Here is a 17,392-nt window from a genome sequence, read left to right as displayed (position 1 = left end):
AAGGCCAATGTACCAAAAGCTCTTTTTACGACCCTATCTACCTGTGACGCCACTTTTAGGGAATTTTGTGTCTGTATTCCCAGATCTCTCTGTTCTACTGCACTCCTCAGTGCCCTACCATTTACCTTGTATGTCCTACCTTGGTTTGTCCTTCCAAAGTGCAATACCTCACACTTGTCTGCATTAAACTCCATCTGCCATTTTTCAGCCCATTTTTCCCGCTGGTCCAAATCCCTCTGCAGGCTTTGAAAACCTTCCTCACTGTCCACTACACCTCCAATCTTTGTATCATCAGAAAATTTGCTAATCCAACTTACCGCATTATCATCCAGATCATTGATATAGATGACAAATAACAATGGACCCAGCACTGATCAGTTAGTCAGTTCGTATGAACAACAGCTGCGGAAATTGGCCACATTTCTTTTGGCCATCAAGGAAATTTTAAAAGCCCAGAATCGGGTACTCCACGATCTTCAGGGGGAGAATCCCGATAGATCCCTAAATCTGCCTACTCCTGAGCGCGTCGATGGGAGTCCTGTGTCATGCTGCAGGTTTCTACCCCAGTGTTCTCTGATGTTTGAACTGATGCTGCACAAGTTTCCATCCGAATGAATCAAAGTGAGTTACATTATTCTCCTCCTCTCTATAAAGCTCCGGAATGGGCAATAGCGAAGTGGGAGCGAGAGAGGGCCCCGAATGTTACTTTCTTGACCCCACTTATCGGCACCCTAAAGAGTGTTTAATCATCCCCTCGGTGGGTAGCCAGCGGTGGCAAGACTTCTTGGCTTAAAACAGGGGTCTCACTTATTTCCTTGCTTGATCATACAGCCCCCTGGATTAGAACATGACTAGTTCATATCAGCTGTTTCTTTATATACCCACTGTACACTAGAACAACAAAAGCTTCATTTTCATGAGAAGTGTTGCTTTTTGGGGTTTGTTGATTAAATGAATGCTTGCAACTGTCTCTTGGGGGATAAAGTTCATTTAATTTATATGTGGCTTGCCACGTTTTAGGACAGAAAGCTTCCACAAGCAACAAAGGCTATTTAATCGGTATTGAGATGTAAACTGACGGGTCATTTGCATCCATCTAAAGGCTGCTTAAAACCTGTTATGCCTCGATCATTCCCCAGTTCTCATCTAGAATACTGACTGTTTTTTCTCTCAATGGTTGCTGCCTGAACTGTAGAGGGTTCGTAGCATTTTTTCTGGAGACGTCAGATTTTGGAATCTAGAACAACACGCCAAGCGCTGAATGAATTCAGGTGAATTCTTCCAGTGTTGTGTGTGTTGTAGCACATTTTGTTTCTGTCTTCTTTTTATTGAACTACATATGAATCCCCTTCATAGGGTCACCTTGTGTTTGGCGTTGGTAATGGCAATTGCTTTATCCTCCTGCCCAGTGATCTCCTGTTCTCTGCAGGAAATAGACCCCTCGATCTGTCAGTGACGGAATTGGACTCAACACTCTCAGATGATAACCGTGTTCCATCTAGTGGTGTTAGAATGCAATTGGCCATTTTACAACTTCTAAAGATCCCCTTTCTCCTATTCTTCCCATTCTCACCTCCTTCACTTTTCCAAATCCAGGTCTGGTAATGCTTTGTGTCCCTACTTATCTGCCTCCAGCAACTGTATCCCATCTTCACACTCCCTTACTCCATCTAAAAACGCAAACAAGAGGAATTCTGCAGATGCTGGAAATTTAAGCAACACACATCAAAGTTGCTAGTGAACGCAGCAGGCCAGGCAGCGTCTCTAGGAAGAGGTACAGTCGACGTTTCAGGCCGAGACCCTTCGTCAGGACTAACTGAAGGAAGAGTTGACTGAAGGAACTCTTCCTTCAGTTAGTCCTGACAAAAGGTCTCAGCCTGAAACGTCGACTGTACCTCTTCCTAGAGACGCTGCCTGGCCTGCTGCGTTCACTAGCAACTTTGATGTGTGTTGCTTACTCCATCTGTTGTTTTTTCCCTTTCTCTCTTTGTCTGCCTCGATCTATTGTTCACCTTCCACAGTCTTCCAACTCCACCCCTGCTCATTCCTCATGGCGCACTACCTGCCTGTCATCCTACAGCTCTCCCCATCTACCATTCATCTCAGATTCTTTAATTGTCACTCCTGCTCCTCTCGCTATGCTGGCCGCTTTGCCTCTCTGCTTGCGACCCCGAATTCTTTCCTCTCACAGATGCTCCTTGACACACTGCGCTCCCCCAGTGGCACCAGCAGGCCTGTAAGGGGAGACTCCCAAACGTCACAACAGGAGGCAGCGATACACATGTGGAGGGTGCCTAGAGCTAAGGAGGCCTTCTGCATTTGCTGAGAAACCCCAACCTGCACTTCTGTGCATGTGTAGAAAACCAAGCAGGGAGCAACACACTACAGAGCTGGGCAGGGGGGTACTCCGGCAGCTTCTACAGAGGGAAATGACAAAGTTCAAAGGTTTATTTATTATCAAAGTATGTCTGCAGTCTACAACTGTAAGATTCGTCTTCTCGAGACGGCCATGAAATGTTGCAGGTTGAGGTTCTTCTTCATGACCGGAAAGAAGTACATTAAAATGTGTGAGGGGGCTGCAGGAACAGCTAGTGGATGATAGATCGATCCATGTGAACGGGAGTAGAGCTGAAGAAGGTGGGGAGAAGATAAGTAATTATATAAGAAGCTGGAAGGTGATAGGTGGAAATGAAAAGAGGTTTTTTTCCCCTATGGTACTGCTCTTTTTCCTGTAAATGCCTGCAACAAAATGAATCTCAAGGTAGTATTAGGTAATATCTACGTACTAAAATGATAAACTTACTTTGAACTTTAATAAGGTGGAATCCGATTGAAGAAGACAGAGGGCCATGGAATAAAAGGAAACCGGTGGAAAACCAGTAGTTGGAATGTGAGGGTGATGGGCAGATGTTGAGGGACAGAAAAAAAATGAGGTAAGGGAAAACAGAATCGAGGGGATTGGCTGCTCGAAGTTAGAGTAATCGATGTTCAATAAATCATGAAGATATTCGAGAAGGAATCAATTAGGGGAGAAACAGGGGAGAGGGAGGGACGTGGAAATACGCGCAAATAGCCAGCTCCCGCCAGCCGGGAAAGTGCGCACGCGCATACGGAAGGCCGGCAGCGATCCCTTATGCGCACGCGCTGAGTACAGGGCTCTATGCGCATGTGTGGAGGCCTCAAGCTGGCGAGGCCTGTGGAATCAGGCTTTGAGGTGCTTTGAAGGTAATTAAAACATTCAAATACTTTTCAATGGGAAAGGAAAGCACAGTAGTTTATATAGCTATGATTTAGACGTGGGGTATAGAAAATATTCTGTACCGTCAAGGCTGGAAAAGGTTTGAGACACAAAGCGAGAGCGTGAAGTAAATTGACGGGTATCAGGTTCGTATATAGGTATATTAAATAGTTAAAATAAAACTAGTACAAAAATAGAAATAGTGTCAAAAAAAAGTGAGGTGGTGTTTATGGATTCAATGTCCATTTGGGAACTGAACGGCAGAGAGGAAGAAGCTGTTCATGAACGGCAGAGTGTTTGCCTTCAGGCTTCTGTACCTCCTTCCGGACGGTAACATTGAGAAGAGGGCATGTCCTGGGTGATGAGAGTCATTAATAATGGACGCTGATTTTCTGAGGCTCCGATCCTTGAAGATGTCTTTGATACTACGGAGGCTAGTACCCAAGATGGAACTACAACTTCCTGTGGCTTACTTTGATCCTGATCAGTAGCCTTCCCCCCCTTCCCGCCATACCACACAGTGATGCAGCCTGCCAGAATGCTCTCCAAGGTACACCTGTAGAAGTTTTCGAGTGTTTTAGGTGACAAACCAAATCTCAAACTCCTAATGAAATATAGCTGCTGTCTTGCTTTCTTTATAGCTACATTGATATGTTGGGACCAGGTTGGATCCTCAGCCAGCTTGACACCCAGAAACTTGAAAAATGGCCCAGGCTCTCCACTCCTGATCCCTCTATGTGGATTGGTTCATGTTCTCTTGTCTTACCCTTCCCGAATTCCACAATTCCGTAGTATCAAGGTTGTTGCTGCAACACAACACAACTAGTTTGTATATCTCGCTCTTGTGTGCCTTCTTACTTCCATCTGAGATTCTACCAACAATGGTTTTATCATCAACATATTTAAAGGTAGCATTTGAGCTATATCTAGCCACACAGTTATGGGTACAGAGAAAGAAGAGCAGTGGACTAAGCTCACACCCCTGCGGTGCACCTGTGTTGATCATCAGCAAGGAGGTTATTTTATTACCAATCCGCACAGATTGTGGTCTTCTAGTGAGGAAGTCTGCACCCTAGGGTTCTGAAAGTTGTAGCGTTAGAGATTGTGGTGGCATTAGAAATGATCTTCCAAAAATTATTGGACTCTGGCATGGTGCCAGATGACTGGAAAATTGAAATGTCACTCCACTCTTTAAGGAAGGAGGAAGGCAGCAGAAAGGAAATTATAGACCAGTTAGTCTGACGTCAGTAGTTGGGAAGATGTTAGTGTCAATTGTTACGGATGAGGTGATGGAGTACTTGGTGACACAGGACGATATAGTACAAAGTCAGCATGGTTTCTTTCAGGGAAAATCCTGCCTGACGAACCTGTTGGAATTTTTAGAGGAGATTACAAGTAGGATAGATAAAAGGGATGCAGTGGATGTTGTATATTTGGACTTTGAGAAGGCCTTTGACAAAATGCCACACATAAGGTTGCTTACCAAGTTAAGAGCCCATGGTTTCACAGGAAAGTTATGAACGTGGTTAGAGCATTGGCTAATTGGTATGAGGCAGCGAGTGGGAACAAAAGGATCCTTTTCTGCTTGGCTGCCAGTGACTAGTGGTGTTCCGCAGGGATCGATGTTGGGACCACTTCTTTTTATGCTGTATATAAATGACTTAGATGATGAAGTAGATGGCTTTGTTGCCAAGTTTGCAGATGATATGAAGATTGGTGGAGGGGCAGGTAGTGTTGAGGAAATAGGAGGATGCAGAAGGACTTAGATTAGGAGAATGGGCAAGAAAGTGGCAAATGAAATACAATGTTGGAAAATGCATGGTCAGGCACATTGGTAGTGGAAATAAGTGTGTGGACTACTTTCTAAAACTGGGAGAAAATCCATGAATCTGAGATGCAAAGGGACTTGAGAATCCTTGTGTTGAACACTCTGAAGGTTAACTTGCAGGTTGAGTTGGTGGTGAGGAAGGCAAATGTCATGTTAGCATACATTTGAAGAGGTCAAGGATACAAGAGCAAGGATATGATGCTGAGGCTTTATAAGGTACTGGTGAAGCCTCACGAGTATTGTGAACAGTTTTGGGCCCGTCATCTTAGAAGAGATATCCTGGCATTGGAGAGGGTCCAGAGGAGGTTCACAAGGATGATTTCAGGAATGAAAGGGTTATCATACGAGGAACGTTTGATAGCTCTGGGTCTGTACTCGCTGGAATTCAGAAAGATGAGGAGGGATCTCATTGAAACCTTTCGAATGTTGAAAGGCCAAGACAGAGTAGATGTTTCCTAAGGTGGGTGAGCCTAGGACAGAGGGCACAGCCTCAGGGTAGAGGGGCTTCCTTTCAAAACAGAGATGCGGAGAAATTTCTTTAACCAAAGAGTGGTGACTTTGTTGAAATTGTTGCCACATGCAGCTGTGGAGGCCAGGTCATTGGGTGTATTTAAGACAGAGATTGATAGGTTATTGATTGGACATGGCATCAAAGGTTACGGGGAGAAGGCCAGGAACTGGGGTTGAGTAGGGGACAAAAAAAGGATCAGCTATGATTGAATGGTGGAGCAGACTAGATGGGCCAGATGGTCTAATTCTGCTCTTATGGTCTAAGTTGAGGATCCAATTGCAGAGGGAGGTACAGAGGCCCAGGTTCTGCAACTTATCGATTGGGACTGTGGGAATGATGGTGTTAAATGTTGAGCTATAGTCAACGAACAGCATCCTGACATAGGGGTTTGTATTGTTCAGGTGATCTAGAGCTCTGTGAAGAGCCATTGAGATTGTGTCTGCCATAGACCTATTGTAGCGATAGGAAAATTTCAGTGAGTCCAGATCCTTGCTGGGGCAGGAGTTGACTCTAGCCAAGGCCAACCTCTTAAAGCATTTCATCACCGTGGATGTATTTGCTATTGGATGATGAATCATTAAGGCAGCTGACGCTGCTGTTTTGAACACTGGTATAAATGTTGCCCTTTTGAAGCAGGTGGGAACTTCAGACCGTGGCAGTGAGAGGTTGAAAATGTCCTTGAATACTTCCGCCTGTTGGTTGGCACAAGTTTTCAGAGTCTTACCAGATACTCCATTGGGGCCTGCCACCTGCGCAGGATTCAGAAGAGAAACCAGTGCACGTTGTTTTGTGGCGGTGACGGTTATGATATTTTGCAACACACAAGGCATCCAACAGGTCATTGTGTCTGTGCCAGCTGTTTGAAGTTCGTTCTGACTCCAAACAGCTCTGCAGCTTTTTTCTTTCAAACATATCTTGTATCCTTTAAGAAATAAATTTCAGACTGTAACAGTTCTTAAAAAATGTTAGAGAAAATGGACCAATAAACATGAGATTTTTCAGATGCTTGGAATCTAGACTAACACACACACACAATAGTGGAGGAATTCAGCAAGTCGGGCAGCAGCTATGGAAAGAAATAAAGAGTCAACATTTTGGGCTGGGACCCTTCAGCACTAGAAAGGAAGGAGGAAGAAACCAGAATAAGAAGTTGGGGGGAGGGACAAGTACCAATAGTGAGGTTAGTCTTGATTGTGGCATTTTTTTTTTTACCTGCTTTGGCATGGTATGTCAAATGGCCTTTTTTCTATATGGCTTTCCATGGTTAATTAAAAAATAGGTGCTGATTGCTTAGCTAGGAAAGATAGAGCAGCCAATGATGACACAACTGTACATGACACAGGCAGAGTCACACTTCTTGCTCATTATAATCTGGGAGAAGGCAAAGGAGTCGGAATGATTGAATAGCTTGCTGATTTGATTCTCATTTAAGTGGATTATTAAATGTGCCAGTTGATGGATGGAAGCATTTGATATTTATATTTTAATTCTAGATTTAATAAACTGCATTTAAATTTAATTTGTAGTTCCAGATCTATAGTCCACACCTCTAGAGGCAAATACAGTGATTGAACCACAGTGCTATGCACTTCAAAAACTATCCTGAGCTCCTTCCCCAATTTGCACCTGTGAAGAGGGTTTGATTTGTCAAACATGAAGAACCAGTGTTGGTTTGATGAGAATTACTGGGAATTTTAGGTGCTGGTTAATTGCAGGTGCAAGAACATCCTGGATTGAAAGCTTCACCTTTCCTCACAGGAGTGGGGAGGGGGACCCTTGAGGTCAAACAGAACAGATGGTGTAGAAGGTTTATCAACTGCTAGTCATGACACACATATTCTTCTTTATTGCCGAATCCAAATACGGTCCTAGTTCCAAAGGCTCCACCCTGCTGAGAGCCAGAAAAGGAGGTGAACTCAAAAGCAGAGAGGCTTGCACTGGCTTCTTGAAGATATACTTAGAAGATCTTCTCATCTGTCTCTCAGTGTAACCTCACCAAAGACTTTCACCAGTCAAAGGGGACAGTGGCATATCAACCTCTCCATTTTGCATTTACTTAACAATGTTAACCAGTGGGTCTACAAGAAAACTATTCTCTGCGGAATCAAAAACTATGGTATCGTCCCAATGATTTCTCAGTCTTTCTTGCTGCAACATTGCATCTCACCTCCAACCAATTTTCCTCATGAGGGAATGATAATCTTCAGAGCCAATGGTAAGTTGTCAATCGAAATGACCACACTCCACAATCAGACTTACTCAAACCTCAGTATTTGAGCTGCCTTCTGGACATGAGATTTGTGCTTGCATATACTTGGAAGCCAAATCATCATCAACATTCTCATCATGTGAGAGGGCGGGCTGTCTGCTCAACAGACGCAAGGCAAGTGACCCCTCAGCTGCACCACACATCAACAAGAGAAAAACTGGTACTTGAGCCATATCTTAGGGGCCACCTCTTGAAGGCAGGCGTGGTTGATTGAACGGAAGGACACCAGAATAAAAATCAAGATCTGAGAACTGGTACAAAACTCAGTCTAATGAGCAACAATGATCTCTACCCTACAATGTGTTCCTGACATCTCAAGGGATTTGGAAAAATACATCACACAATTCTCCAAATTCACTGAAGAACAAACAAACCAACACTGCTGTTCTCACCCAGGTCATTCTCCATTGAAGGCCTAGTTATAGTTGGTCTGATACCTTGTTGAACTGCAGAAGATGAGGGAAAGCACCTGTATCCACTACATCAGTGTTCGGTTGGATATTAGCATAGAATTAATAGTTAGAAAGTGCTTCTAAGTTTTTTTAAAGGAACTGTTTCTTTGTCATAAAGCAGATGTTGATGATTAAAGGTGATTGCAGATCCCCAGGAGTTTTGCACTGAATTACTAATGCTGGTCATCTTGGAACTTCAATACACTTACTATTCTGCCTTTTTTTCAGTACTGGAGAGAAGCCAAGTGTCATACTCTTCACTGACATGGCTACGGTCAACTCCTGGAAGCTTCCCAGAAGAATCTGTAACTGGCGAACATATTCAAAGACCATTCGATGCACTGAAGTGACAAGACTTGAAGAGAAGAAAGAGGATGACAACAACAAGCCAGGTGTAAGGTTTGACAGGACCAATCTCTTTTTGTCTGGCACAGACTATAAAATATATTCCTGTCCTGCAGCATATGCTAGTACTAAAATCCAGGCACAGCAGAATGCTTCCAATGAGATGAAGGATGACAGAAATGCTTTACCATTTTTCCTGGAGCACGTTCCATCCAATGTAGGAATCAAGCAAGTATGTAACACTTACATGGTGACTTGTTCTCGCCGACTGTCCAGCATCAGGAACACGTTGCTGGAGCTGGCTTATAGCAAGCCCAGTGAAGACCAGCATAGCGATACCTGGCGGACCATGACTTCAAAGGAAAAAGCGGGGTTAGACATTGTGGAGGTCTATGATACAAAAGAAGACCCTCGAGGATTCCAGAAAATTGGAAGTGCCTACAAGGGTCTTTGTTTTTGCAGCTCCGAGCAGAGAGAGGAACTCACTGTGAAAGAGGGGCAGAAGATTCTCTCTAACGTTTCTATCTTGAAAAGCAGCCTGACCCCAGAGATCATATCTGACTATGCCTGGCACCTCAGCTGGTTGCCAGCTGAGCAACACGTGCTTCTGAAGGCTGATTTCCGTTTTGGAATGCTTTGCCAGTACAGCATCGACAGCCTGGATGCATTCACTTTGCCTCAGCTTTTCCAATTTCTCAAGGCCATGGTCCGCCTTCAGCTGCCCCCTTCCCACACGTTGCTGAAGCCCCTCAGCGCTGAGTTCTGCCGCCGTGTGTGGGACATGGAGTTTAATCAGCTCTTGTACGTAGCCGACATGTGGCGCTACCTTGGGTACAGTGTGCCACGGTACATGGAACTAGTCCTGAGCTACGTGGGCTTGCGTTGGAAAGAGCTGACTATGCCCCAACTAGTTCAGCTCCTTTACATCATTGGGGAAAGCCGCCAAGCCCCTGCAGATCTCATGCAGAAACTGGAACTGCTGCTGTCCAATTACCTGGACCAGATGAACCTGGAGGAGATTGGAGCTGCCTGCTTGGGTTTCTTCAAGTCAAAAAATGGATTTTCTGAGCAGCTGATGAGGAGAATTGGTGACAAGGTTGCTGCAAAAATGGAAGACATTAGCAATTATAGCTTGGTGAACGTGTTGAAGATGTTCCGCTACACACACGTGAGCCACATGCCTTTCTTGGAGCGTCTAGGGGAGGTAGCAGCTGAACGGATTCCTAAAATTGGCACTCAGGGGGTAATGCATATTGTGTTGGCATGTGCATCGTTGCGCTATCGAGACACTCATCTCCTGGATTCTGTTGCTGCCAAGGTGCCTTCAAAGGTACAGTACTGTAGGAGCAAAGACATTGCTAAATACCTCTGGTCCTTTTCGGCCTTGAACTATGAGCCTGAAAATGCTACTGAATTTTTTTCCAGCTTAACTGAGCAGTTGCACCTTAAAACACATGAATATCAGCGTTTCCCAGAGCATTTTCTCACCGCTTTGTTGGCACTGGCGTTTAGTCAGCGCTTCCCTCACAACCTGATCAATGTTGCTTTGAGTCCACATTTTATTAAGTTGGCGATCGATGGGAGTCCATTTGAGCTGAAGAAAGATCTCTTCACACTCGATGGAACGGTGGCAATTGAGTGCCCCGATTACACAGGTCACCGTCTCCCCTTGCAATTACGGCAGGAAGTCACAGAAATGCTCTGGAATTTTGCCAGGCAGGATATTTGTATGAAGCCAGAGATGGTTGAAGCTGCCACTCTGCTGCAAGTCATGCTTGGTGGCCCTCAGTTTGTAAAGAAACATCTGATTTTGCCGCATACCAGGTCAGCTGACCTTGAGGTGCACTTTGACCCCAGTGGTGAGCCACTGCCATTCAACACAGAAGCAACAAACAAGGACTTGAAAAAACTTGAGCTGAAGTTCAATAGTGTTCAGGTCACTGATGAGCTAATTTCCCAACTTGCCAAAGGCAGCACCGGCAGATCCAGTTTAAAAAGTGACTTTGACGGTTTGTGCGTGAGAGAAGATGGGTTTGTTAAAGATTTGCACAAAACTGAAGACGTCAAAGAAAGAAGCCACGTAGGTTTGAATCTAAAACTATTTAGAAACGATGTTTCCCTTACAGACAGTCTCCTAAGTTCATTGACTAACTCGAAGATTGCAAACCAAAATGCTGCTCAGAAATCAGAAATCAGAAAACTTGCCATTCAGGTATCTAACCGTAATCACTACTGCCACAGTTCCCACATCCTTCTGGGATTGCACAGTATGAAGAGGAGGCAGCTGGTACGAGCAGGCTATGTCGTCATAGAGCTTCCTTATTGGGAGTGGGTCCCATTACTTAAAAGAACTCGCTCTGAGAAAATAGCCTACCTGCATCAGAAGCTCTACAATTCACTGGGTTGAAATAAATTGTCTTCCAGAAAGGACATACTATATTTACTTCCTGAATTAAATTAAGAAAAAAAGTGAATGAGATGATTCCATATCAAGCTCTTTGCTCTGTTTTGTGAACAAATTTTTTTTTTGGAGTGAATCTACTGGTGCAAGAAACTTGGCTTCATAAGAACAATTGGATTTGATTTGTATTGTTATAACTGCTATTGTTAGTAACCCAAATTAGCTGTTATGTTTTCCCTGAAAACTAATTTTTTGTTTTACTCCTTACTCGTTCAAAGACCTTCACACATACTACATCGTATGACCATTGACTGTTATGCCACCTAAGCATCTATAGTTTCATTTTTGTGAAACGAGACACATTTCTCTTGTGCAGTGCTAATACTTGCATATTCACTTGGTCTGTGAGCCACTGAATTACAATTGGACATGAGACTTGAGCTACTATAATTTTCCCCTCCCAGCTAAAGGGCCATGAGATAATCTTTATGATCCCTTTGCCTGACTGCTGTCAGCTAACCACCTTGTGCCTCGTTCTGAAAAATTCTTCAAGCAACTCAATTCATCTGGAATTAAATCAATGAACTTCCAGATGACATGATAATAACCTTGTGCAGATGAGAAGTCAGCATATTTGTTTATATATCAAACATCATTGTCAATTAAGAATAATTAAAGTCTTATTGCAAGAATTTTATTTGGAATCTAAATCATTAATATGTGGATTAATATGAATTCTTCCAGCACTGCAGCAAGATCCTAAAGTAGGTACTTCTGTAGTTCTAAATTGGACAGGAGTACAATGCTTAACTTAAGAAAACATCGTCATTCTGCTTTTGTATAGTTTTGTCAATTAAAATTCAAAGGTTGTAAGAAATCCTGTCACTGTCTGTAAGGAGTTTGTATGTTTTCCTCATGACCTTATGGGTTTCCTCCAGGTGCTCTAGTTTTCTCCCACATTCCAAAGACATACCATTTAGTAGGTTAATTGGTTGTAAATTGTCTTGTGATTAGGCTAGGGTAAAATTGGGGGATTGCTCAGTGGCTTGGCTTGAAGAGTCGGAAGGGCCTATTCCATGTTGTAGCTCAAATAAATTTGACTAAATATTTCACACTGCATTAAGTTTTTTGTGATGATTTGATACCTAAGGGTAGCACTGTCATTTCATTTCCTTCATCTGGATATGTATCTTTCCCTTGGAAATGGGATAATCCTTATCAGTGTTGCTGACCAGAGAGATCTTGGAATCCAAGTTCATAACTCCTTGAAAGTGTTACACAGGTCCACACAGTAGTTAAGAACGTTTATGGAATGCTTGCTTTTATTAGTCAAGGCAATGAGTTCAAACATCAGGAGGTTATGTTGCAACTTTATAAAACGTTAGTTAGGCCACACCTGAAGTATTGCGTATATTTATAGTTGCCCCACTATTGGATGGATGTTGAGGCTTTGGGGAGGGTGCAAAGATGTCTACCAGGATGCTGCCTGGTTTAGAGGGCATGTGCTATCACGAAAGGCTGATATAAACTTGGGTTGTTTTCTCTGAAGCATCAGAGACTGAGGGGAGAAAAGATAGAACATAGAATAGTACAGCACATTACAGGCCCTTCGGCCCACAATGTTGTGCCGACCATCAAACCCTGCCTCCCATATAACCCCCCACCTTAAATTCCTCTATATACCTGTCTAGTAGTCTTTTAAACTTCACTAGTGTATCTGCCTCCACCACTGACTCAGGCAGTGCATTCTATGCACCAACCACTCTCTGAGTAAAAAACCTTCCTCTAATATCCCCCTTGAACTTCCCACCCCTTACCTTAAAGCCATGTCCTCTTGTATTGAGCAGTGGTGCCCTGGGGAAGAGGCCTGGCTATCCACTCTATCTATTCCTCTTAATATCTTGTACACCTCTATCATGTCTCCTCTCATCCTCCTTCTCTCCAAAGAGTAAAGCCCTAGCTCCCTTAATCTCTGATCATAATGCATACTCTCTAAACCAGGCAGCATCCTGGTAAATCTCCTCTGTACTGTACTCTTTCCAATGCTTCCACATCCTTCCTATAGTGAGGCGACCAGAACTGGACACAGTACTCCAAGTGTGGCCTAACCAGAGTTTTATAGAGCTGCATCATTACCTCGCGACTCTTAAACTCTATCCCTCGACTTATGAAAGCTAACACCCCATAAGCTTTCTTAACTACCCTATCTACCTGTGAGGCAACTTTCAGGGATCTGTGGACATGTACTTTCAGATCCCTCTGCTCCTCCACACTACCAAGTATCCTGCCATTTACTTTGTACTCTGCCTTGGAGTTTGTCCTTCCAAAGTGTACCACCTCACACTTCTCCGGGTTGAACTCCATCTGCCACTTCCAGCCCACTTCTGCATCCTATCAATGTCTCTCTGCAATCTTTGACAATCCTCTACACTGTCTACAATACCACCAACCTTTTGTATCATCTGCAAACTTGCCAACCCACCCTTCTACCCCCACGTCCAGGTCGTTAATAGAAATCGCGAAAAGTAGAGGTCTCAGAACAGATCCTTGTGGGACACCACTAGTCACAACCCTCCAACCTGAATGTACTCCCTCCACCACGACTCTGCCTTCTGCAGGCAAGCCAATTCTGAATCCTCCTGGCCAGACTTCCCTAGATCCCATGCCTTCTGACTTTCTGAATAAGCCTACCGTATGGAACCTTGTCAAATGCCTTACTAAAATCCATGTAGATCACATCCACTGCACTACCCTCATCTATATGCCTGGTCACCTCCTCAAGGAACTCTATCAGGCTTGTTAGACACGATCTGCCCTTCACAAAGCTATGCTGACTGTCCCTGATCAGACCATGATTCTCTAAATGCCCATAGATCCTATCTCTAAGAATGTTTTCCAACAGCTTTGACATAAGGCTCACTGGTCTATAATTACCTGGACTATCCCTACTACCTTTTTTGAACAAGGGGACAACATTCGCCTCCCTCCAATCCTCCGGTACCATTCCCGTGGACAACGAGGACATAAAGATCCTAGCCAGAGGCTCAGCAATCTCTTTTCTCGCCTCGTGGAGCAGCCTGGGGAATATTCCGTCAGGCCCCGGGGACTTACCCATCCTAATATATTTTAACAACTCCATCACCTCCTCTGCCTTAATATCAACATGCTCCAGAACATCAACCTCACTCATATTGTCCTCACCGTCATCAAGTTCCCTCTTATTGGTGAATACCGAAGAGAAGTATTCATTGAGGACCTCGCTCACTTCCACATCCTCCAGGCACATCTTCCCACCTTTATCTCTAATTGATCCTACCTTCACTCCTGTCATCCTTTTGTTCTTCACAAAATTGAAGAATGCCTTGGGGTTTTCCTTTACCCTACTCGCCATGGCCTTCTCATGCCCCCTTCTTGCTCTTCTCAGCCTGTTCTTAAGCTCCTTTCTTGCTTCCCTATATTCCTCAATAGACCCATCTGATCCTTGTTTCCTAAACCTCATGTATGCTGCCTTCTTCCACCTGACTAGATTTTTCACCTCACTTGTCACCCATGGTTCCTTCACCCTACCATTCTTTATCTTCCTCACCGGGACATATTTATCCCTAACATCCTGCAAGAGATCTCTAAACATCGACCACATGTCCATAGTACATTTCTCTGCAAAAACATCATCCCAATTCACACCCCCAAGTTCTAGCCTTATAGCCTCATAATTTGGCCTTCCCCAATTAAAAATTTTCCTGTCCTCTCTGATTCTATCCTTTTCCATGATAATGCTAAAGGCCAGAGAGCAGTGGTCACTGTCCCCCAGGTGCTCACCCACTGAGAGATCTGTGACCTGACTTGGTTCGTTACCTAGTACTAGATCTAGTATGGCATTTCCTCTAGTTGGCCTGTCAACATACTGTGACAGGAATCCATCCTGGACACACTTAACAAACTCTGCCCCATTTAAACCCTTGGAACTAATCAAGTGCCAATCAATATTAGGGAAGTTAAAGTCACCCATGATAACAACCCTGTTATTTTTGCACCTTTCCAAAATCTGCCTCCCAGTCTGCTCCTCTGTATCTCTGCTGCTACCAGGGGGCCTACAGAATACCTCCTGTAGAGTAACTGTTCCCTTCCTGTTCCTGACTTCCACCCATACTGACTCAAAAGAGGATCCTGCTACATTCCCCACCCTTTCTGTAGCTGTAATAGTATCCCTGACCAGTAATGCCACCCCTCCTCCCCTTTTTCCCCCTTCTCTATCCCTTTTAAAGCACTAAAATCCAGGAATATTGAGAATCCATTCCTGCCCTGGTGCCAGCCAAGTCTCTGTAATGGCCACTACATCATAATTCCATGTATGTATCCAAGCTCTCAGTTCATCACCTTTATTCCTGATGCTTCTTGCATTGAGGTACACACACTTTAGCCCTTCTGCCTTACTACCTTTACACCCTTTATTCTGCTTCTCTTTCCTCAAAGCCCCTCTATATGTTAGATCTGGATTTACCTCATGCATTTCTTTCACTGCTCTATCGCTCTGGGTCCCATCCCCCTTGCAAATTAGTTTAAACCCTCCCGAACCATGCTAGCAAACCTACCTGCAAGGATATTGCTCCCCCTTGAGTTCAGGTGCAACCCATCCAATCTGTACAGATCCCACCTTCCCCAGAAGAAATCCCAATGATCCAAAAATCTAAAACCCTGACCCCTGCACCAACTCCTCAGCCACGCGTTCAACTGCCATCTCCTCCAGTTCTTACCATCACTGTCACATAGCACTGGCAGCAATCCTGAGAATGCCACCCTTGAGGTCCTGTTCTTCAACCTTCTGCCTAGTTCCCGAAACTCACACTTCAGGACCTCATCCTTCTTCCTGCCTATATCGTTGGTACCAACATGTATCACAACTTCTGGTTGCTTTCCCTCTCGTACCAGAATGTCGTGCACCCGGTCAGAGACATCTCGGACTCTGGCACCTGGGAGGCAACAAACCATGCAGGTGTCCTCACGTCCACAAAATCTCCTGTCTGCTCCCCTGACTATAGAGTTTCCAATGATGACACCTCTCCTCTTCTCCATCCCACCCTTCTGCACCACAGAGTCAGATGCCTTGCCACCGTGGCTCACACCTGGTTGGTCGTCTCCACCATCAGTATCCAGGACGGTAAACTTATTATTCAGGGGAATGGCTACAAGGGTGCTCTGCACTACCTGTCTACTCAACTTCGCTTTCCCCCCTCTGACTGTCACCCAACGACCTGCTTCCGACAGCCTAGGTGTAACTACCTCCCTGTAGCTCTTATCTATGACCGCCTCGTTCTCCCTTATGAGTCGAAGGTCATCCAGCTGCTGCTCTAGATTCCTTACACGGTCTTCCCTATTGCCCAGCTGCATGCACTTTTGGCAGATGTGACTCTGCGGGAGAGGGGCGTTCCCCCAAGACTGCCACATCTCACATGAGAGACACATCACTGTCTCAGGAGGCGTTGTAAAGACTAACTGCAAGGAAGCTTGTCCTCCACCTCTTCTCATCAAAGCCTCAAGCTCCACTCCTTCACTGGCCCACTCACTCACTGGAGGTTTATAAGATTACATGAGGCATAGATAGAGTGGACAAAGTATCTGTTACCCAGGTTGAAATGTGTTAATACCAGAGGGCATACATTGAAGGTGAGCGGCTAGGTTCAAGGGGCATGTGAGGGGTAAGTTTTTCACTCAGTCGTGGATGCCTGCAATGCATTGCCTGGCATAGTATTAGAGGAAAGTACATTGGAGGCTTCTAAGAGACATTTGGATCGGCACATGGATGTAAGGAAGATGGAGAAATATGGACGTGTGTAGGTAGGAGGGATTGGTATTTGAGTGGGATTAGTATTTGAGTGATTTTGATTTGCTTTTTAGCTGGTTTATCACAACATTGTGGGCTGAATGGTTTGCCCCTGTGCTGTACTGTTCTATATTCTATGTAAAAGTTACTGTGATTCTGCTACTAGTGATCAGTTTGCAATTCAGTCTCACCAGCTTTTCATGATGCAGAATTAGGAATCTCATTAAAAACTGGACAATGTTCAAGAATTCCCCAGTCAGAAGGGGAATGTGTCAACCCTTCATGATCTGAACTGAACTAATCTGAATTAACAACAGCTCCATTCTATTTAGATCAATAGAAATTGGACATCTGTCCCAGATCTCATTTTTGAAAGCATTATCCCAAAAACATGGGTTGGTAGGATAAATGGCCAGTGAAAATGACCCCTGGGGTAGATGTAAGTGGTAAAGTCTGGGAGGAGCTGATGGGAATGTGGTGAGAATGAAGTGTGCTCGGGCAGGGTTTTAATTGGTGCCTGATTGTCA

At 44.4% G+C, this 17,392-nt stretch overlaps 2 protein-coding genes across 3 annotated transcripts in view; both read left to right on the top strand.

Moving 5' to 3' along the window:
* The first annotated feature begins 3,137 nt into the window (after nucleotides 1-3,137).
* On the top strand, nucleotides 3,138-12,161 carry fastkd5 (FAST kinase domains 5). The gene is made up of 2 exons (XM_072256678.1): nucleotides 3,138-3,225; nucleotides 8,527-12,161. Exon 2 carries the CDS (start codon nucleotides 8,564-8,566, stop codon nucleotides 11,048-11,050), a length of 2,487 nt encoding a protein of 828 aa, XP_072112779.1. The 5' UTR covers nucleotides 3,138-3,225; nucleotides 8,527-8,563; the 3' UTR covers nucleotides 11,051-12,161.
* The window catches only part of ubox5 (U-box domain containing 5), a 38,140-nt gene continuing 23,898 nt past the window's right edge, over nucleotides 3,151-17,392 (top strand). The window contains exon 1 of one of the 2 annotated variants that reach the window (XM_072256680.1): nucleotides 3,151-3,225. The gene's annotated coding sequence lies outside the window, so the exon portion shown is untranslated. The remainder of the gene's footprint in view (nucleotides 3,226-17,392) is intronic. The other variant, XM_072256679.1, reaches the window with a different exon arrangement.

The sequence above is a fragment of the Mobula birostris genome, chromosome 4 (genome assembly GCF_030028105.1).
Source record: "Mobula birostris isolate sMobBir1 chromosome 4, sMobBir1.hap1, whole genome shotgun sequence".
Classification (NCBI taxonomy): domain Eukaryota; kingdom Metazoa; phylum Chordata; class Chondrichthyes; order Myliobatiformes; family Myliobatidae; genus Mobula; species Mobula birostris.
The sequence above is the reverse complement of the archived record's forward strand: the minus strand, read 5'-3'. Positions and strand labels throughout refer to the sequence as shown.

Coding starts and splice junctions, on each gene's coding strand:
- fastkd5 (XM_072256678.1), top strand. CDS start 8,564: ATGGCTACGGTCAACTCCTGGAAGCTTCCCAGAAGAATCTGTAACTGG.